General features: G+C 51.2%; 1 protein-coding gene across 9 annotated transcripts in view; it reads right to left on the bottom strand.

The window, feature by feature from the left end:
• Positions 1-1,337: 1,337 nt before the first annotated feature.
• ARHGAP32 (Rho GTPase activating protein 32) overlaps positions 1,338-22,353 on the bottom strand; it is a 254,283-nt gene continuing 233,267 nt past the window's right edge. For all 9 annotated transcript variants that reach the window (XM_054223141.1, XM_054223147.1, XM_054223139.1 and 6 more), the window contains 10 exons: positions 20,921-21,065; positions 19,948-20,030; positions 17,496-17,603; positions 16,146-16,291; positions 13,732-13,933; positions 12,818-12,963; positions 11,537-11,611; positions 10,096-10,950; positions 8,519-9,426; positions 1,338-7,656 (listed from right to left, as the gene is read on the bottom strand). In XM_054223141.1, coding sequence (XP_054079116.1) covers positions 5,404-7,656; positions 8,519-9,426; positions 10,096-10,950; positions 11,537-11,611; positions 12,818-12,963; positions 13,732-13,933; positions 16,146-16,291; positions 17,496-17,603; positions 19,948-20,030; positions 20,921-21,065 — 4,921 coding nt within the window. In that variant the 3' untranslated portion in view covers positions 1,338-5,403. The remainder of the gene's footprint in view (positions 7,657-8,518; positions 9,427-10,095; positions 10,951-11,536; positions 11,612-12,817; positions 12,964-13,731; positions 13,934-16,145; positions 16,292-17,495; positions 17,604-19,947; positions 20,031-20,920; positions 21,066-22,353) is intronic.

Below are 22,353 nucleotides of genomic sequence, written 5' to 3'. Positions count from 1 at the left end.
GTGCACGGAGGATTGGCAAGGTGCCCCTGGAGCAGCAGGAATTCCTGGTGCCAGGCGGATGCTGAAGGGCAGAGGAGGGGGGGTGCTGGTGGGACCTGTCTTGCGAGGACACGTGTGTGTGTGTGTGTGTGTAGCTGGAGAGGCTGCGTGTGCCGAGAAGCAGAGCTGGACCGCAAAGTGAGGATTTGGGATTGGGTGAGGCACGGATTTCGGAAGGTGGATCTTGGTACCCGGCAGCCGCTCTGTGCCTGCGCTCAAGGCTGTGTCCCTGCCGGGGGGGGGGCGGCAGCAGCCGCCAGGGCCCCGGGTGCAGGGGGAGAGCGGGGGCGGCCCGTCCTCCACGGGGAGAGGACTGTGAGGTTGGCTTTATTACTGGCAGCAGTTCTGAAGAGCATAATGCTTACTAGTTGAAAAAAATATCTATAAAATTAGCTTGCTTTAATCATCTTTTTGCTATTAATGAACTACGAACAGCATTACCGTGGTGCCTAGAATCCCTCCTGGCCAGCTCTAAGGGCCAAGGTGGCCTCTGCCATCTGTTAGTCCGAACTAAATCTGCCCTGTGCCTTCTGTGCAAGTGCCAAACTATTCCTCCTTGTGCTGTCCTGCTGGGGGAGAGGAAAGGGAGACTAAAAAAGCCCAGGCTGGTTTATTTTCTGTGGCCACAGGTGTAACCCAACAGATATGCAGTGGCAGGGGCTCGCGGTGAGCAATTTTGCCGTAGCCTCGGCGTATGAATCCAAAGTCACCTCCTCCGTTGTCTTTGGAGACACCTGCCAGCATCCCTCCGGAGCGTGGCTCTAACCTGGCTTGTCCCAGTTCTTTTAAATATACCATTAATTAATGAGGCAGAGGCAAAAATACACGCAAACACAAGGGAATAGTTTTTAACCTGGCTTGATTAATGCTGTCAAGTTGTACATCTGAGTGTGAGCTCAGTGGGACTGTTGCTTTTGTTTAATACCACAAGACACCTCAGTCTGGATTGTTGCATTACAGTACAAATAAAAAACAGAAACAAAACCACATCTGCATCATACAAGGTGAGAAGAATATGAGAATTCTAAATATTTACAGAGAAGGGCAAGTGGGGAAACCACAAAAAATATTTACATAAAAATACATGAGCTTGTCGGCATATACATTTTACACCAGTTCACAAAAAAAGACACTATATAAATTAAAGTGAAGGGAACTCCAAAGGTAACCCAAGACTTTCTGGGATGTTTCTCTCATGCGGCTCAGGGAAAGAAAAAATCAAGTCTTCTACAGCAGGAAAATGAACTGCAAAACAACCCTTTTCTCCCCGCCCCCCCCCCCCCCCCCCCCCCCCCAACCGGACGAGGCGAGACTCTGCGCACAAAGGTACGAGGCCGGAGGTTTGTTCGGACCAGACCATGCCTTTCAGCAGCGGATAGCAGGAGGCTCTGGGAAAGAGTTGCGTGCCTAAGCCGCCTTTAACAGAAGTGACACAACTTCTCATCCGGATTTCCCAACACGTAACACATCAGTCAGTGCCCTGTCGACGTCCTGGTGAACGGCAGAGCACGCCCGAGGTTCTGTCCCTTTCTGGGGTTAAAGGGGAACAGTGGGTTTTTAGGTTTTCAAGGTGGTTTTGGTTTTGGGTAGCGACTTACTACCGCTGTGCAATCCTTAATGACCCCCCCTTGAAATGATGAGCATAAAGCGAGGAGCTCTGGAAAGACATAGGCACAAAGTCGTGGGTGTTTTGTCATGTATGCATATAGATTTCACCTGATAAGACTCCTGAAAAATCAGAAATTAATGCTTAAGACTTCACAGGGGCTAGGTGGTCCTTACTCACCGAACATCTGCACTCCCCCCGCGCCAAGGAAGGTCCCCTAGGGGTCGCACACTCCGCTCCGAGGCGGAGGTGGGAATCCAGCGTTGGACACACTATTGGACCCGACTCTTGCATGCACTAGGGAGAAACTCAGCCGAAAACTTAGGAAGTGGCAATTTAAGACACGGATAGCTTGTGGCAAGCATAAGGGAATTATTTAAGAACACAGCTGCTCCTCTCCTTGCTGGGGATAAGGTTAGGCAAGAAATTACTTCATCTGAGCAGAACTGGACTTGCAGTAGAGTATTATTTGCGTTGCCGACCCCTTGCCCTCCCGTTTCTCTGCTAGGACTGAGCTACCAACTTACCTCCACCAACCTCCTCAGCCAGCTGGGGGAACCCCCCCTCCTCGCTCTGACCCCCAGCGCCCGTCTTAATCTCGGACACGGTTTTTTGGAAAGGTATAGCTGGATGTTTGGACTTTATCGTGACTCAGTGAGGATGCGAAACTCTAAGGACCATCAGATCAAGCACAGTGCGAGAGCAGAACTGCATAGTTCACTATATGGCTTTGCGCGGGTGGGCGAGGGATGACCACTGAGCCCCGCGGGGTGTCTGCCCCACGGGCAGTACCAACACCACGAGGTGCTCATCTGTATTATCGTCTGGGAAAAGCTGGTGCCTTAACCTTGGTGGTTTGTTTTGTTTTTTTCAAATGTGGTGGTTTTTTTTTTTTTTTTTTGTACTTGTGGCTCAACACTGGTGCCCAGAAGTTAGTTTGGGTTCTCGGAGAGCTTTCAGCCCTTGAAGCACGCGCTGATGCGTGCAGGGGGCCGGGAGGATGCTGGCTATTAAGTCTCCTGCTGCGTGTCCGTTTTTAACGGAGACTTTCTCGTTCTCAAGGGGAAGGCTGCTCGTGTACAGGTGTGCACTTCTAGGAGCTCCTTTTGAAAGGTGCCGAAAGCTTTTCTTTTCCATGGGGTGCGGGGGCGCTTCGCACCTGGCACTGCATCCAAGGTGGTGAGCTGAGGGGCGCGGGCTCGGGCAGGACTAGTAGGAGACAGATCCAGGGATGGCACTTGATCTCTGGAGGGAGACAGTGGCTTTGAGCAGGAAAATCCAGAGAGGCATTTACAATTAGCGGGAGCTGGGCACAGCCCCCTCATAGTAGAAGGATAGTCCTGGTTAACGTAAGGCCAAAAAGGAGGTGAGGAGAGGTGCTGCGGGGGGCAGGAGTGGGGAGTTAAGGCTTTCATGGAGAGCGAGGTCTGACCTACGGCTCTCGTTACCTGAATCCCAAATAGCCTGAACCAAACGCACTGTCCCTGCTTCCACTGGAGACCTCGGCAGGTAACTGGCAGCTGTGGGGAGACCGTGCTACAACGGTCGAGGTCCCAACACAACACACGCCTCTACTGAAAGAGCACAAACTTCAGCTGGGCTCCCTGGAGCTTGCACCCAGGAACCCGGCCAGGTCAGCCTTCCCTTGGGAGGCAGCAATGGAGACAGGGTGACCCCACCCAATGGCCCTGTCCTACGGAGTCCTGTTAGTTTTCCTTAAGAGAAAACATCACAAAGCCCCCACCCCCTCTGCCTGGTGATTACTCCCAGGGTGACTGCGGTAACCTCACCGCGGTGCCGCTTTCTGCCCTGACTGCCAGATTTATTTCCGTAACACGTTAAGAACAACTCTTCTGAACAAAATGCGTAAAACTACAGCATCGCACACTAAAATAGGACCGTAAGGTAGTGTTACTGAAACAGCCCCAGACAAGGCTACAAGATTAAAAGAAGCAAACAGCTAAAGACTAGTTAGCTACTAGAAGCAGGTTTTCCTTATGATTCAAAAGCCCCAAAATAGCCACGAAACTTTTGTTCGAAAAACCAAGTTCCCTTTAACTTTCACAGCTGTGTGCTAACTGCGGGACCTCCAGGTTTTTAGTAAAACATTAGAGATTCAAAACAGGCCGAGAGGTTCTGCAACCACACGGAACAGGAACGGCCTTGGGAGTTATCCATGAACATTTAAAACCCCCTAAATCTCAAGTATTGCTTGCCTAATGAAATGGATGTGCTTTATTTATAAGGTGGGGTCGTAGTGAGTCCTGGGAAGTCTGAGCGGCCGCCCGCGAGGTGCTGCCTGGCTTCTTTCACAATATGGAAAGCTTTTAAACACCTAGGACGACGTTATTAGCGTTATCACAGAGCGCGCTGCCCTTCTGTCCCTGCTGCTAATGGAATACTGTCGGAGCTACGCTGGCGGTACGGGAGGCAATGCTATTTCACAGAGCACAGACGGCACGTAACTACTCCGCGTGTGCCACAGCTTCACAGGGGTCCCCTTGCCACCATGCCACTTCAAGGTCACAGAGAGCCGAGTCCCGCAGCCCTTCGGTTTAAGGTCAATAGGAGCGTTCCCTGATGGAAGAGCTGCAGGATCTGGCCCAGGGCAAATAGCTGGTCATGCAGATAACTCGGCACTTACACAGGCACTCCCAGCTGGGAAGTTGGGCTCCAATTTACAAGCTGGACATAATGCTACAGAGATTATTATTTTTTTTAAAATGTTTATAGTATTTTTTTTGTAGCGAGATGATACTGTCTGGCCAGCCACAACATGGTATTAAATCATCTGGACTGTAGATAGCCAGGCAGTGAGGAGGAACTGGCATGAAATGGGTGTGCTGGTCCCAACTCTGTGTATGGTATTGTGTATTTTTCTAGTTTTTTTTTTTTAATTTCTTTTGGTATGAGAAATGCAAACCTGCCCTACTTGGCTTCCATAGCTGGCCTCTGCTTACAATAGAGAAATTGAAAGTAATTTGATTTTTTTTGTAGTCAGAAGCAGCTTGTTAAGCAAGCGATTGAGAAAGTGCGTTGTATTTTGAACTTGCTTCGGAGCCCGTTCCACCGGCTCGAAGTCACAAGAGGCTCCCACCCACTTTGAAGCGACTGCAGTGGATCCGCTGCCCCTAAGCAGCAATTTTCAAGGGAGAGGCAGCACCTCGGCCTTTATTGAGAAGAAAATACTTGGGAAGTCTTAGCCCCCTGCCCGGCTTTTAGCCCCTCTCTTGCTGCGTAAGCTCCGAGGGGGCAGAACAGTGGTTCTCCCAAGGCATGTCGTGGAGACCCTTTCTTGGAAGCCAGCGGTGGGGAGGGTGACTTGCTGCAGAGGGGGTTCGCGGGGGGAACAGCCGCGTGCACGGTCCGTCATGCACAGGACCATGGCGGTGGGGAAGCAGTGGGAACTGCCCATGGCAAACTGGGGGAAGGAAAAACTTCTCCTTCCCTCCCTGCCCCAACAGCATCTCTTTCAGCTCTGCCCGGCCTCTCTGGCAACATCTGTGTGCCAACAGCCTGCCCGGTCGTTCCAGTTGTCTCAAAACTACATGGAAAAGCTCTATCTCTACTACATAAAAACAGTGAATGGTGGGCTGGTAGGGGTGGGTTTGCTTTGCTCATCGGGGCAGGGTTGGGGGTGGCTTTTTTGTGTGTTGTTTTTTTTTCTTTTTTTTTTTTTCCGTCACTGAAAAAATAAAACAGTCCACTGTCCAGCAGAGGCTGCTTAGACTCTATCCCTCCTTCCCCCCCCCACCAGCTCACTCGACGTGGACCTCTGTTTCAGGCCTCTGCAAGCACAGCTCCGTCGGGAGGAAGGCTCCCTGCCCGAGGGCCGTGGCGTAAGTTCTACTGTGCACGTGGGTAAAACTGGGGGGCACGAACCCCCCTCCTCCGACATAGCCCCCTCTTTGGTGCTGAGGCATGGTATGGTAATCCTCCAAATTATCATACTGGGACACCACAGTCATAGTGCTTTGGCGTTTCCCAAGGGTTTGGTATGGGTAGAGGAGGGCAGAGTCCCTCTCCATGGGCTCGGGGTGCTGCATTCTGAGGCTGTGGCTCCGTTCCGGCTTGGGCGGGGGTGCCATGGGAGAGGTGGCGTGTTCCTCGTCTTTATAGCAGTCTCTGGAGTGTTTCTCCATGGATGCGGTCGGCCTGGCTCGAGGCCTCTCCAAATCCGGCCTGTCCTCCGCCAACCTCACCTCCTTGTGGTTCAGCCTCAGGGTCTCCTGGTTCGCCGGGATGTACTTCCCCCCCGAGTGCTGGTAAGCGATGGGCTCAGAGGGCTCCGGGCCACCTTTGGGCCTGTAGTCGGGGTAAGGGGGCCCGTTTTTGGATTCGGAAGGCTGCCTATGGCTTGCTTCCTGCTGCAAGTGCGTCCTGTGTTCGTTCGTGTTGCAGCCCGGCTCGTGCAGCTTCCTGCTGCGGATGCTGCTCTGCTTCTGGGGAAGGGAGGGCTTCTCCGACTGCCCGTTCCCGTAGGCTCCGTGGTAGTGGGCTCTCTCCAGCTCTGGCTCAGGGTGCTGCATGTAGTAACGTTCCTCCCCCTCGGGCGTAGCTGCTTTGGCCGGGTACCTCCCCTCCTTCCCTTCCGCCACGGTGAGGAGGCCAGTTTTCCCAGGATCCGATTTGCTGCGCAAGTGAATCACATCCAGTCCTCCCAGCTCCTCCTGCAACAGCGGGGCCACGTTGTCGTACTGGGACATCACTGGCCCTTTCACTTTCTGGCGTGTGCGGCTCTCCCGGCGAATAGACTGCATGCGGTACTTCTCCATGTCCTCCAGGTCCCACGACATGTACATGTGCTTGATGTCCGGGGCAGGAGGCACATCTCTGCTGATGAAGCTGTGCTCTTTGCCAGCCAGGTGGCCGATGAGGCCACCCCGAGGGTAAGCGGACAAGCTGGGATAGCGGTACAGGCCTTTGCTTTGCAGCCGGGAGGCGTACGAGGCGAAGTCTCGGCTGGGCAGGGGGTGGAAAGGCCTGACCCGCACCGTGCTGTAGGGGTCCAGGTCGTAAAAGCTCCCGTCGGCAGCGGTGTAATAAGAGGATCCGGATGAGCTGGAATAGGGACTGTACCGGTAATGTACCCGCCCGTTCTCGAAGTAAGGCTGCAGCTGGGTGACGTGGTAGTCGGAGTGGGGCTGATATGGCTTGTACTGATAGAGGGGCCGCGGGCAGTACACCGGCTCGTCATCCGGGGGCACCTCGGTCCGTGAGATGGGGACGGAGCGGATGGCGGAGGCAGCAGGGGTGGGGACGTGCAGCGACTGAACCCTGCGGATGGTGGGGTAGGGGGGAGCGTCCTCGGCGTAGCTGGTGTTACGCAGGCCCGTTGGGCTCACGGAGGACACGAACTCTGTCCGGCTGCGAGGCTTGGCGTGCAGAGCCGAGGTGCTCTTCCCTTGGTTCGTGTAGGTGTTGTAGCGAGTGCCTGCAGAAGTGGGGGTCTCCGACCGAGGCGGGTAGGCCTGGTGCTGGTCGGGCTTGCTGTGGTAGGAGATGTGGGGAGGGACGCTCTCGGGCCTGTACTGATGGACGGAAGCCGGCTTGTGGTGCAGGTAGCCGTCCGGCCCAGAGGGCTCGGGGATGCTCTCCGGCTTGGGATGCGGCACGTAGACGGACTGCAGGGAAGCGTGCTTGGGTGGGGGGGGCGGTGGTGGTGGCAGCAGAGCTTCCTCCACAGAGGAGGCCAGCATGGAGGAAGACAGGAAGGCGTGATAATTGGAGTTGTTGATGGCATCCGTGTTGTTCGAGTGCATGGCGGCAGCAATTTTGCTCTCCAGCGTTCTCACGGGAGGGACGGGGGGTGTAAAGCTGTAGGAGGAGTGAGTGGGGACGGACTCGGAGCGTAGGTGCAGCGGGGGAGCCCTCGTAGTCTCCCGAGGCTTTTCCAAGTGGCTCTGGTGGCCCGTGGGCACAGAGGAGGAGCAGCGGGTGGCAGAACTGCTTTCTGGGACAAAACCAGGCGTGGGCTCAGGTGGCTTTTCAGGTGCACTTGCGCCCCATACCTAGAGGGAAGAAACCAGCAGAAGTCAGAGGCAAGCATCTTCCCCTCCCAAAATCTGCAGTTAAAATGTGACAGACGCTTGTACGGATTAGTTCAATGTGAGTTTTTTCTGTGCCTGTTTGCTGGAGAAGAGGAGATGCGCAGGGCAGCGTGGTGCCTCTGGGAGATTTCGGGACCCGGCACAAACTGCAGCCGAGGGGCTTGTGAGGGCTCTCTCCGCAAATGGCAAACTGGAGAAAGGGGAGGAGGTGGCTGCCTCTTAATAGCAACAGGTTAAAACTTTTACACAGTTGCTGTGGTGTTTTCTTAGGTGGTCTGCTTATAAATGTACTTGTCTTAATGGAAACGTACCTGGATTTAAACTCCTCACGCCCTGCTGAGCAGATCGGGGAGTGTAACCCAGCAGACATCCCTCCCTTAAATGCGGCTACTGTGCTTAAGACAGGCTGCAGGCAGCTTCCCTGGCTAACTGGCACCAGGAATCCAACCTGCTTCGTTAAAGAGGATGTTGGAAGAGGACATTGTCAGCCCCAGTGAAGGGAGGATGCAAAAATTCCTACTTGTGCCTGAGCACTTCTAAACTAGCGTTCCCGTGTCACCCCAGCAGATACTTGCTTCCTTAAAACCAAGGACAGCAGGCGTATCGGGACGTTCCCTTAGGAAATTCCATGCTGCTTTCCTGTAAGGCTGTGTGTGTCACACGCGTGTCATGTCCAGTAATTTGTGAATCCCCTGCCTCTTGCCGTTTGGATTTGGACCGAGTATCCCAGTGCTCAGCCTCCTGTAATTATGGATTATCTGGGCACGGACACCGCGCTTGCGAGTAGGTGTGAGGCTGGGGGGGCGCATCCACATCCACATACCTGGTTGGAACCGCTGGACGCTTTGGCGGAGGCCGGTGGCACTTGTCCCATGGCTGACTGGTGATCTGGCCTGGGCGACGGGGCGGGCTGGCTGGCCGTCAGTGTGCGCGGTGCAGCTGGACCGGTGACGTCTGCCTGAGCGGTGGCCGGCCCTGCTGGGCCGCGGTTAGGCTCGGCTGCTGTTGTCTGGATGGTTGTTAAATACGGCACGGAAGCCGGGGTGCTTTTCTCCCCGGCAGTTAGGACAGGAGGAGACTGAAGTTTGTCATCAGCTGTGCAGATGGGAAGGTGGTGCTTGTCCCCGGACATGCATGCACGGAGGTGGGGCTTATCTACAGAGAGGTCTGTGGAGGGTGGCTCCCAGTCAGGCAGTGCACCTGGAGTGTGGTGGGGTGTGTGCTCCCAGTCCCCAGCGTGGGAGGGGAAGTGATCTTTGTCCCCCGCTTTACCAGGATGGAAGCTGGGCTGCTCCTGCTCTGCATCTCTGCTACCAGGCATGTCCCCAGGCATGCCAGTGTGGAGAGGTGGGGGGTCCCGGTTTCCAGGTGCACCTGGTGGGTGGTTCTGCTCCCCGGGTGTGCTGCTACCTTGGAAATCCTGCTCTACTGGTGCACCAGTCTGGAAGTGAAGGCGGTTCTCGGGCAGACTGGTATACAGGTGGAGCTTGTCTGGAGCACCAGCAGAGAGATGGAGCTTTTCTAGAGCTGTGCCAGCTTCAGTCTCTCCGTAATTTGTGCTTTCAGAATGAGCATCTCCTGGCCTTTTCTGAGACTGAGCGGACGCTTGCTGTGCGGACTCGGCTAACGCTAGGGCTAGCATGCGCGCTGCATTTTTCGGAGGAGGAGGAGGGATAAGAGACACAGAACTGACGGGAACAGGATCCTGGGGGGAGTCGAGGGCAACTGCTCCTAATGGGGGGAAAATTGAGAGAGAGAGTGACTTTATGTTACCCAATAAGGAGAGTGACCTAACCTTAATGACCTTTATAAAAAAATAGATGCTCTCCACACTTTCACAGTGGCAATTCCTTCTGATGTGAAACACTCTATCTTCTGTCTCACATGCAAACGCTGCTCAATAGCGCAGCAGTTCATCACAAAAAGGAAAAAAAAAAAAACCACAAGAGATTGTCTAAAGGCTTCCTCTTGCATTTCTAGAGAGGTAGGAAGTAGGTAGCAGAGAATGAGATACCCTTACACAATTTTGATCATAAGGTTTTAGGTGAAAAGGTCCCTTCTTCGAGTGTTGGCAGATCTTTAATTTAAAAAAGAAAAGTCTTAGATGGTCTATTGGCTGACATGATTTAGAAGGACATGCTATAGATTTTCACGCATGACAGGATGGGGCGGGGGGGGGGGGGAAGCGGTGTACAAAGTATTATGGAAAGTTATCTGAGATTTGTGTGATGTAGGGAGAAGGCAGAGGTTAAGACCTTACTGATCTGCACAGCCCTGCAAGACACTTGTGATCAGAACTGACGGGCAATCCCCTCTCCTAAAAGGCACGCAGAGGAGGACGGTTGTGAGAGCAGGTCCCCTTTGGAACTTAAAGAAAGAATGGAGGAAAATGCACTGTACCTGGCTGTGTGTGTCCAGTGGGTACAGTCTTATTCTGACTGCTTGACATTGGTCTCTCCCCTTCTTCTGGCAACTCGGGCTTGCCAGCAGCCACTAGCTGGGCATGCTGTAGCTCTTGGTGGGCTCCTTCCCCTGCTCCTGTGTCACTGTTTTTCAGGGGCAAGGACATCTGGGTTGGGGACCTGTTTGTGATATCAGTGATGCCAATCCCTTTGCTCCAGCTGGAAGCAGAGGAGTTTCTGGATGTGGTGGGCACTCCTCCCATCGCTTCGGACATGCGGCTGGGCAGTGCGAAGGAGACGGGTTCTGATGTAGTCAGCGGCGGAGATTTGATGGGCTTTCGCCCCAGCTTGGGGGAGAAGGCGTGGGGTTTGCAGGCCTTCTCTTCGGTGGGGCTCAGGTCCAGAGTGAAGAAGGGACTCATCTTCTCTTGGAAAGGGGAGACTGGCTCAGAGCTCGTAGCACTGCCTGGTGTCTGGGACTGGCTGCCTGATTCTAAATCCTTCTTTAGTAGGCTGGGCTTCTCCTGGTTTATGCCAACGGACTCCAGCAGGGAGGTGCTGCTCTCCAGGCACTCGGACTCTGCTTGGGGCGGGCTGCACTGAAAAGACATTGGGTCAAAGTCCAGGCTGGCGACTCCGATATCGGGTGGGCTCAGGTCGACGTCTTCGGCGGATCGAGGAGAAATGAGGGCAGGAACGTGGATGAGCCCCTCGTCCCCATCGCTGTCGTCGTGGGGAAGGTTGTCGTAAGAATTGCAGCGATTCATGTTTCCTAAGAGCTCTCCGTTGAAGGAAGCAGACAGTGCATCACTACTGGACCTGGGTCTTCTGGGTCGAAACAGTTTAGATTCACCTAGGAACGAGTAGATACGGACAGATTAGTGTCAAAAATGTTATTGTCCAGGAGGTGATGGTTTGGTCTGGTTTTTAAAGTAGTCCTAAGGCGGTGTGCAAGGCGCTCACCCGGTCAACTCTAAACACAAAAGTAACGTAGCCAGCAGGAACTGGTAATTACATTTGCTCAAATTCTTTCACAGCAGTTGTCAGGTCTGATCTAGTCTGAGACTAAGCTGTGTGCAAAAGCAAAACTAGTTAAAAGTGTGCTGTGGACCTTTCTCAGAAAGCACTTTCCTTCCCGATGCTGACTTTTCCACCTTAGAATAGGAAGGGGGGATGGCAAGGAATGACGGTAAGGGGCGCTGGCTATAGACAAGCGAGAGGTTTGCTTTTTTACCTTAGAAGGAAAACAAAGACCTGAAGAGCACTTCTCTGTGACACCCATCCGTGTTGGGCAGCGGTAAGCTGCTTCATTAATTAAGCAAGCCCAGCTTTTACTGGAGGGGTGGAAAATGAGCTCTGTTGAACGTCCGCAGTCAGTAACGTCAAACGGCCTTTTTTAATCCCCACACGTTAGAAAAGCAGGTACGCTCTGGGCTTACCATCAACAGCATGCAGAGAGGTAAGCGATTCTTCGCTTTTAGCTGAGCGAAGAGTCCCGCTGTCTCCTCGTCCACCTAAGGAAATGCAACCCAGACGGTGAGAAGCTGAATTATAAAAGTGGTTTATATTCGGCTATGTAACAGAAGCAGGAAAAAACAAACGTGTTTCTAGCACCAGTACCGCTGTCCTAAGAGTAACAGTTTTGTTCTGGAGTTGGGGTTTTTTGTTGGTTTTACTCCAAAGCCCTTAAAGAAAACCTTTATCCTGTTCCACCGTTAATATGCTTTGCTGTCTGAGACAGATGGGGCCTGTTTCGCAGGGGAGACTGGCCTGCGGAGGTGCCTTTCCATCTCTGACTCTATACTCCCGGGCAAGAGGCAATTACGAGAGCGCGAATCGATTTCTGATACTCATTTTACAGACCAGGGAAAAGTAACCTACCAAAATGGTAACTGCTGCAGATGACACGGTGGGAAACAACTCCCCATGTCATCCTGCTACGGACTCTGTCTGGATGTACCTGTGATAATTGCTTTGGTCCTGCCAGCAAACAAAACCCCTTAAAAATGGGGAAGAAAGTAACGTTTATACAGCTTGTTTTATGAGCGCTAAACAAGTACAACTTCAGGACTCCAAGGAGACAGTCTTAAAGGACACTCATCCGATGTGTTTATTATACTGGAGACTATGAGGGTTGTAATTTGAAAATGGCAGCAGGGAGAAGACAGGATCAAAGTCCCCACTGGGCCATGTTTAGGGATTTGTGGTGGGTTTTACCACAAAAACATATCGTTGCTATTTTTAAATTTGGGAAGAGACAGTAAACTGTACATGGAAGGGGCTGAAAATTCAGAGTCTATGTACGTTGGATGCGGCTACAAAGGGCCGTTGGATGCCTCCTCTCGTTACACCGGCCTAGCTTTCGGGGTGAACGCGTTTGCGGAAAAGCGCCTTTACCTAGTTTAATTGTGTGTCTTGTAAGAGCAGCAAAGGGAGCCAGAACTGTATTCTTGTTTCATAGTAAGAGCATCAGAAGGAATTAGTCTGAGACTAATTATAGCGGTTTTGTCTTTCCAAAGCTACTCTGAGAAAAGCGTTAGAGGTGTGTGCTCCAGCAGGCCGGGCTCTTGAGCTAACCCGAGATCCATTTAGGAAAGACAGCAGCTAACTGAAGGTGCTATGCGTGGCTCGAACGCTAGAAGGAGGTGGCAGCCCACTGTAAACACGAATTCTGCTTTGCTGAAAACCCGGCTCTTTGGGAGCTGGATTCGCGCCCTTACCTGCCAGGGCTATGGCTTTCATTTCTGAGGGCTCGCTGGGGTTGCGCTGGAGTTTGCGTTTGGACACAGACGATGATTTTCCCAGGTTGAAGAAGGAACGCCAACTGCCAACCGGCGATTTCTTCATCTTGCTGGGCGGTCTTTTTCTGGAGTGAGAAAATAGAGCAAGTTGTCGGAGGGGGAAGCTGCAGTGAGTTCCTGCTACCGGCTGGTCGTTATTAGCACTATCTGGGTTATGCTGAAACAAAGCTTAGAAACTCAGCGTCTTTTAAATAGCTGAGGATGTTTTTGTTCTTGTTGGGTCAATTCCACCAAACTCCGCAAAGCAGGCGAGGGAAGGCTCCGCGCTTGTACAGCACAGCAGCTAAGGGATGGCTTTTCTTTAGCTGGCAGATGCACCAGTTCTCTCGGCAACTGTGCAGCCATAAAAGGTATTCAAAAGCATCTCTCGCCTATGCTGTAAAATCACATTCGCCTCCTCCCACTGCCTTATTTAATTCCTAGTGTTGTCACGTCTGTCCAACTGCTCCACTTTGAGAGGAGTCTGGATTTGTTACAGGCAATTAATTAGTCCTGAGATCTGGAAAACCCCAGTGTTTCCAGGTGTTCACCCTGTTTGCATTTCTGTGTGCGAGACTAGCACGGGCATCTATACGCATCGCATGCAACACGGCTTTATACGTTTACTGGTAACCCCGCTAAAAAGGAGGGAGCGGCACAGAAGCTGCATGGCGAAACCAAGCCCACCAGGCAACTGCTGTGAGCTGGATCCTCACAGAGTCCAAAGCAGGTGGAAAAATGGCTACCAGACTTGATGTATGGCTAGTGTAAGTCAATAGCGGCAAGTTTTTTGCTGTTATCAAAAAAAAAAAAACCCAGTTATGACACATGCTGGAAAGGAAACTCGTCCCTACCTTTCTGATGGAAAGTCTATGACCGTGTGGAACTTCCCCTGTAAAGCTGCAGGGCCTTCTCCCACTTCTATGTATTTGCTGTCTGCCACGATGGGGGAGTTGATCTGAGCTTGCGTCCGGGCCTGTGCCTCCTCCAGCGTCAGCAGCTTTGTGGAAGGCGAGGACACCAACAGAGACTTGGGCCGTGATAACGAACTGTGCCCTGGGAGGGAAAACCACAGGCAACGGGGAGAATCAGAAACCGGCAGCAGAGAGATCAAAGCGCTGGGTCTGTGTGCCTAGGGAGGCGCCGTGTTTTTCTAAATCTTTGTTATCCCAGCCACTGACAGATGTGGTCAAAGGCACCGTTTTGTCAGAGGTACGTTTATGACAAAAATAATTCTCAATTATGAGCGCAGCTTAGTGTGTTTTAAAAAGAAAAAAAAAAAAAGAGAGGGGGAAGCAGGTAGGTTGAGACCTTCACTGACATATTTTACGTAAGCTTCACCTGTGTGCAAAAGTCTGTAAAGGAAGCGATGGGTTTTTCTTCTCGTAAGCTTGGTTTCAGCCATTCCCAGGTCCCACCCCTTGGTGCAGCAGGAAACGCCACGTGTGACTGAAGTCGCTACAAACTCGTGTGCAGATGGACACAGCGCACAGAATTCAGCTGTGTCTCTCGCCCTTGGCCTTTCTACAGCTTGCGCTCGTTTTTGGACATGAACGTGAAAGTTTTTGTAGAAGCACCTGATGTCGTCCCCGCTGCTGGGATCTGCTAGGCCGGCTTGCAGGGTGGAGGGGACTGAGGGGCACGAGCAGCCTGTTGTGAGAGCAGCTTGTTTGCCATCGCCTACAGAGCAAGTATTTCTACGGTTATGCTCAGATGGGTCATCACACCGGCATCCTGGTTGGTTCCATTCCGACTACAGCATCACAGCTCTTGTGTAAAGGTACACAGTCTCGGGTGCGTTTGTCAGCCGTAAATGCTGTCCCGGGTGAAGTCTGGGTTCCAGCCTTACCTGGACTGGCTCGAAGCAGGCTTGGGAATACCACTTCCACCTCTTACCGGTGGGTACAGGCAAGAAGCCCTGCTCAAAACCAGAGGCTCTGGGAAGCCCTGAAGAAGATGCTGCCTTGCTGTGGCACAGAACCCCCGCACTTAGCTGCGAAACAGCCCGACCCTTCTCCCTGCCAGTTTTGTGTCAAAGCACACTGAATGCGAATGACCAAGTCATTAAACAATTAGCCGAATTTACATGGCCCATTCTAAGCCTGGATAATCATTTGGCTCGGCCTCTTAGCGTGCTTATCTTCCCCTGGCAGAGCTCAGCCTGCTCTGGGCTGTTGCTGTTCAGCCAGGCTAACCTCTGGCTCCTACTGACTTCAAACTGCCTTCCAGTAGGAACAAAAGCTGGACGTGGAGCAACTGCGCTACGCCAAGCAGAGGTAGGGCTTCTTTAGAAGCGGGGAGCAGCACAAATATACTGGAAAACCAGCTCTCTGTGTGCCAGGGGTGGTGGTAACTGCACCGACTGCCCACATTTCATAGGAAGGGCAGGTTATCAAAGCAGATGGTACACACTTAATGCTGCTTAGGAGTAATAATAGCTTGTGGCATCCACGCTTGTTGATCCGATGTAGAGAGGAAACTTTCGGCCCGGTACAACTCCGCTCGGTTTCAGTGGAACAGGCAGACGTATGGCCTTACTAGTTATTCAAGGGATTGTGTAAATTCCAAAGCTGAACAATGTTTCAGGTGCTCCAGGGTTGGGCACAAACGTGTCGCGGTTCCTTCCTCACCCTAAAGCCACAAGCCAGCAACACCAGCAGAGAAGGGCCCGTGCAGACGGAGCTCCGGCTGGATGGCCCTGCTAATTAATCCCTAGGGACTGTGCAGAAGAAATAACCAGGATAGCAGATGTCAAAATATTCCCTGTTAAAAGGAAGACTTAAGTTTCTTAGTGTCAACATTACTGCGTAGAGAGAGCTGTCTTTAAATCAGTTCATTTTATTTATGTTGTAAGGTGCTGATGATGAGGGTGGACAGATCGTGCAGTCTTGTACCGCAAGATGGCTCAAATGGATACGCGTGCAGCAGCATCAATGCTGATGGCTTTAAAAAAAAAAAGGGGAGGGAGTAGGGGGGGACAAGGATTTAAGAGATTCCTCACAATTTCTCAGCGCTAGGACACAAAGGTAGCAGCCAAAACATTAAGACGTGCACTTCTGTAGAGCATCCTTGGCTTCTAAGAAAGGTACTGATGGCAATTTCTAAAACCAGGCTACATTTGCCAGGTTCTAACATTATAACCCTAGAAATCTGTCCTCTAAATTACAGTAAAAACATATTTTAAATGTCCGAGGGGAGGCTCAGATACCTATTAAGTGTCTGGTACCTTTTTTGATCAAGGTAAAGCCAGCGGAGGAAGACAACGCACCTGCTCCATCGCGTATGACCGAGCTGAGTTTGGAACTGAAGAGGACGTCCACGTGGTTCAAGATGAATTCCACGACGACCGACTGGATCCGCACCTCCATGAAGGCAGCTGTTCCACTGAAGCAGGCAGACTCGATCTGCTTCGATCTGAAAAAAAGGCAGATTAAATGAAACGCGAAGAGCCCGAAGAAGAGGTGCTCCCGTTGGGTAAGGCTTCGGCACGTCTGCTCAGGCAGACAAGGCTTTAGGGGCAGTTAAGAGATTAAATCTCACCAAAGCATTACACAAATGATCACACTGACTAGTGATTTATTTACAGCCAGGTTTTGGGTTCGGGTTCGAGTCTTCCTGAAACGGCAAGAGGAACGCTGGGTCGAGAAGGAAAAGGAGCGTGTGGCAGGTCTGGATCGAGGTAAATGAACTGCGCACACGAAGTGGGGAGCTTTTTGTGACCTTATTTCCCAACACTGAGAACGGCAGCAGTTTCATGCGGTGGCATTGTACAAAACTCACCATGGCCTTCTCCCTGATTTTCCCTGGAGCGGGGAATGTCTCCAACTGATCCTGCTCGGCAAGCGCCCCAATAGTCACAAAAGCAAACTCACACAAGAGATCGTTTGACTGCTTGTGGGGGAATTGCCAGAAAGGAGAAAAGAGCTTACCCTCATTAGCTGCACACGGGAATCTCAGAGATTTCTCAGGTTGGTAACAAAAGCAGTCCAGAAATCAATACAATAGAGCCCAGGGTCACTTTTTTTTTTCTTTTAAAGCAAAAATTTAAAATTACGTCATTGATTTTAAACTACCCTATTACGCACATTCAAAACAAATTTTAGGGGACAGATTGATCCCAGAGCATTTCCTTAAGTTTGAATTTTTGCAGCCAAAAGCTCTCAAACTACGACTCTCGAGACTTATGCAATGGGAAATCAGTGATGCCACTGCACAAATTCTCCTGGATGATCAAGGACGTACGAGTCCCAACTAACCAGGAGAGGGGGAAATTACCCTCTCGAAAAGAGGGGTGGGGGAGTCCATCCTTCCCCGCCCCTGCTGAACTGCAGTCAGTGGAACGCCGCCGCGGTGAGACACAATGATACCGGGGTGTTCCCACCGCTAACGGGGGGGCTGTTTCACACCACTGGTGCAGAACCTGCCAGGTGGACTCAAGCCCCTGCTTAGAAGGACTTCCCCTTAGGAATTTTACAGGAGGAGCAGAGCACAGTGGATGGAAGATCTTTCTCAACTGCTGAACGTTTTATCATCTTCTGGAGAACAGGTATCTGTCTGTTTTTTATAAAACATAAAAACTTGTATTGAAATGGGGGGGGGGGGGGGGGGGAGAGAGTACCTTAGGAGGTTTGGAGCCCAAACGATTGCCAAGTTCTTCGTGTGCATATTTGTGATGGAGCAGTAATCAGCCAGACGAGCTAAGTGTCTCATTAGGAACTCCAGTGTCCTGGAAAACGGGAGACAGGCAAATGTTCAGCACCAATGAGCAAAGCCCTGCTGCGATTTACAAAACAAACCCCAGTTCGTTATTTTCTTTTGGTTTGACAGCTCAGAGAAAAAAGCGTTCAACTGTGTACCCCAAGACTGATGGCAAAGTTGTCTTTAGCAAATAATTACACGGGGGTGGGGTGAGGGGCGTCTCTCCTGATTTGCGCAGGCTGGACGAGGAGATGTCCAAAGCCTCTGCGCTCAGCACGGGGCTGGATCCAGCAGGCACCGAGGTGGACGGGAACATCGCGGTGCCACCAGCACAGCAGGATCTAGAAGCCAGAGCATCCTGGAAACTCATCCCTGGGCTGCTTTACTGCAACACTGCGCAACACAACCCCCCCCTTCGCACGGCAGTGCTCCCGAGACCGGGGGGAGGGTGTTGAATGTTAAGCTGGATATGGGGGGGGGTATTTACTTACAGACCCCAGGATATTAAAAACCAGCGAATTCCATTGGAGTTCTAATTACAAAATGACTGGGTAGGGATTTCTTACGTGTGTACAAGGCCGATCCAAGGTTAAACCTCACAGGCTTGTATTCACATAAAAAATAAAGTATTTTTTTTATATTAACCACTCCTGCTACCACCCCTGAGTAGGAGGGAGCGCAAGGTGGTAATGAACAAGCTGATGTCTCCTCCTCGGTGCTGTTGCCTGGCAGCAGCCCGGGCTCCTGTCTGTCTCCCTGCGTACCCTTTTTGGGGCAGGGGGGGTGCTCTGGGGCTCACAGTTCCACAGACGGAAGATTCCATCTCCAGCACCCTGCCGGTTACCTGCACGGAACTTCTCATCGCAGAATAGCAGAAAAATAAAGCGGTTTTTCCCTTTTCCAAGCAAACCTGAGGAAAGGGGCAGCGGCCTCTCCAGCGCCGTCATTGTGCACCCACGCATCTCCCACGCCCCCCTCCGCTCCGTCACGCACCCCACGCCACACAAACCCCATAAAGTACAAGTGGTTTTAGGGAAAAGGTGGAATGCACCAGAGAAAAATTGACGAAGGAGATAGATAGTTTATTTTTGAAAAGGTCCTCCGTGAGGCCCTGACCCCTTAATTAACATAAATAAAATATTACAATTAGTTAATGCAAAGTACCAGCTATTAGACTAATTAGTTAAGGCTAATGACCATGTAACAAGTTATTGATATTCAAATAACATATACTATAATTAGTTATTTATACCACTCAGGTGCACCACTGCAATTGTCTAGCTAATCACCAGACATTATGCTAATTAAAATTTAAATATTTATTAGCACAACTCATTATAAGCAGTTATCAATATCCAAATAACTATCTTCATGTGTTACGACTGGCCAGCTATACCACTGAGGGTACAGAATGATCACTGGGTCTGCAAATTAATGTACAATTACAATAAAACATTAATATGCCAACTGATTATTATCACGAAGTGTTACAATTAGATCCCACTAGCAAACAGCCCTCTGCAAACGCAAACTCACTCCCGGTCCAGCACCGCGACTGCTCCAGCTAATTACAACAGCTATTGATATTTAAATAACATTCACCATACTTTGTAACGAGCTATTTATACCCATTACGCTACATAATTGGTGAAGACTAGTTACCATGCATCATTACAATAATTAGTTATTAATACTACTTAAAGAATCATTAACACACGGTATTGTATTTCGTCATTAATACCATTCACCGTACTTCTTTGTGATGCCGTTTTACCACACCCTGCCGTAATTTTTCATATTAAAGACCCCTGAGATGTTATTGTCCTTAGTCAAGACTCGTTACCATATATCACAAATCAGTTATTAATACTAATTAGTTTGACTATATTATTCTAATAAGAAGTTGGTGATTTTTAAACCCTATGTTATAATGAGTTGTTCTACTAGAGCTAATTTGCTAGTTACTGCATTGCTGGGAGGGGTGGGAACTGGAGACAAAATACACTCGACCAGCCTAAACTGAAGGCCTGAAATGATTCCTTTGGCTACAGTTCACTTCTTTTTAAAATCGCGCTTCCTAGAGCTGGTATCGTGATGCCCACAATAAAACTATTTCCTTGGTGACATCAGCCACCACAAGCTTGTATTTCCCTCCTATACGTAGTTTCCAAGGAAGCCAAATAAGACTATGCAGAGGATATAGTGTTTGTCTGGTAATGAGCTAATTAAAATATAAATCAACTTTATATAGCCATAAACCATTCTACTATACAAAGGCACACGTGGCTGTCTTGAGAGGGAAAAGCGACTCACCTCATTTCCCTCCTGAAACGCTAGCAAGAATAAAACAGCGGCGCGAAGGCTGCACTAACCTGTAGTGAGGCGGGGGCAGCTGCTGGATGACATCGTGGATTTTCACCAGCCGCTCCTCATCTGTAGCTGCAGAAACAGCGTCCTGGAACAAGGCAGGAAGGGATTCAGCTGCAAATGACACTAAATACCTGCGCCACAGCATCCCGAACCGCGTGCCCAATGCACTGTTCTTCCTTGGTGATGAGGATTGTGTCGCTCTTTACCTTCGGAGAGGCATCTGTCTCTCGGGGACAGACCAGCACACAGATAATGTGACAAAGGCCAAGTAAATCCAGAGCTCGGCCCCTTTATAGCTTAATTGTACAGAGCAATTCCTTGCGGAGGGCGTTCAGCTCCAAGCAGCACTTGCATCTAATCCCACTCCTGTTCAAGAAATCACTGGGGCCTGGCAAACAATAGGGGAGTTCTTGCAAAGCGTGGTTAGTGTCCCAAAAACCTTCTACTGGGGCCCCAAAGTGGAATCAATACGGTGTGGCATGGGGGACGCAGGCACGCGGGAGTAAACCTGAAGGGGAAGGAGAAAAGGGACCTCAAACCTGGGGCGTCACTGCCCTTTTGAAATGGTGGGATGCTACAGAGTCACAGGCCGGCAGGGGTGGGAAGGGACCTCTGGAGATCACCTCATCCAACCCCTCCTGCCAAAGCAGGGTCACCCAGAGCAGGTTGGACATAAACGTGTCCAGGGGGATTTGGAATCTCTCCAGAGAAGGAGACCCCACCACCTCTCTGGGCAGCCTACCAGCGGTGGGACCCTGGTGTGCGGGTAGCTCCTGTATCGGGCTGGTAATTTGAGATACGCACTTCTGAGCTCTCTAAAAACCCCAACTTAGGCAGAAGTAAGACAAAGAAAGGCGTGTGGAAGACAAGTTCAGCTTGCTGCTGGCTCCCTTTCAGTATTTCTCCGTTCAACCTGCGTAGATGAAGCCATGGTCATGCCGAAGTGGGAAGTGAAAGGCATTGCCTCATACTTACGGAGAACTTCTCGTAGAGTTGATAGGTGAGCAGAGGGTTCGGGAGCTCGCGGAAGTAGAGTTTGCAGAGGGAGCCCACGCAGTGAATGTCTTGGATGTAAATATCCTTTGTCAAGTCAGGAATCTGCTCGGAGTCAAACTCGTGGCTGGAAACGAGAACAGAAATAAATGGGCAAAAGGGTTTGAAGAGGCGGAATGAAAATAAAACCCAGCACAAATTGCAGTCAAGAAAAGCAAGGGTTTCCTGATTTACAGGAAAGAAGAGCTACTTAGTCACCAAAGCCACACGACCCATGGTTGTGGTGCTGCTAGACTGGATTTTTCCCAAAATTAGACTTTTTTTTTTTTTTAAATAATGCATTCTCAGTTAGTTTTTACGGCTGATTGGCTAGTCTGCAATGCCTTTTGCTGCAAGAGGGCCTGTCACAAAGCCTCCGGAGAATGTCTTCCAAGACCACGGAGACAATCAGAAGATTTACCTCCCAAGGGCTGTGACCAGGAGCTGCCTGGAGGAGGCGGAGGAGTTCGCGCAGCTCTGAATGAAAGCTCCTGTCCCCCTGCATTTCAAAAGCCTGGAAATCGAAGCGCTAAAGCAGTGCCATGGAAACTAGTGTGTGCAGAAATTCCTTGGGGACAAGCTGGTGAGCTGAGCACGCCTGGGCTACAAGGGTGAAGAGAGCCAGGAACCACATGAAGAAAAGCCCTGAGCATTCCCTTGGTTTCCAGAGAGCGAGAAAAACCAAAATGACAAACATTTATGAAATAAAAGCTGAGCTTAGAAGGCCAAGGGCTGGCTCGCCACTAGACTGTGTGCATGGAAAGTACTGGTTCAAATTAGCAGGAGAGATTTGCAGGGACCGGCACGGCGGGTCGGGCCACGGGGAGCTGCGAGAACACGGCTGCTCTAGCTGCAGCTCCGCTTCCCTACAATCGGGGGCTTGGTGGCAACATCCCTGGCTTCTCCCCTGTCCGAGCCAGGCAGTTTGTAACACCGAAAGTAAAACGTGCCTCCAGCAGAGCTCAGACACTGAGCTGGCCTCTCTTGTACCCGTGTCCGAGGCACCCAGTGTATGGGCACACCCCTTACAGGATCAGGGAGCAGAGCTCCCCTGGAACACGACCCCAGACTGGGGGCCGGAGAGGTCTCTGCTCCTTCAGACAAGAGGTGAACAGTCCACCCCAGCTCCTCATCCCAAAGACGGCACAGAAGAAGAAATGGAGGTCTCTGTTCTGCCCGGCTGATGGACCGCCTGTTGCCACGCTCCTCAGTTCAGCATGTTCGGTCCCACAGGCACGTTCTGACTCATCACCTCCTCAGGGCTGGGAGAGAAACTTCTGTCCCGCACTTGGCTCCACAGGAGGAGGGAGAGCTCAGGAGGGAGATCAGGGAAAGACACCGACCCACCCCACGCAAATACACTGGAATTCCCTGGC

This window comes from Rissa tridactyla, chromosome 17, assembly GCF_028500815.1.
Source record: "Rissa tridactyla isolate bRisTri1 chromosome 17, bRisTri1.patW.cur.20221130, whole genome shotgun sequence".
Lineage (NCBI taxonomy): Eukaryota > Metazoa > Chordata > Aves > Charadriiformes > Laridae > Rissa > Rissa tridactyla.
This window is presented reverse-complemented; position numbering and strand designations above follow the sequence as displayed.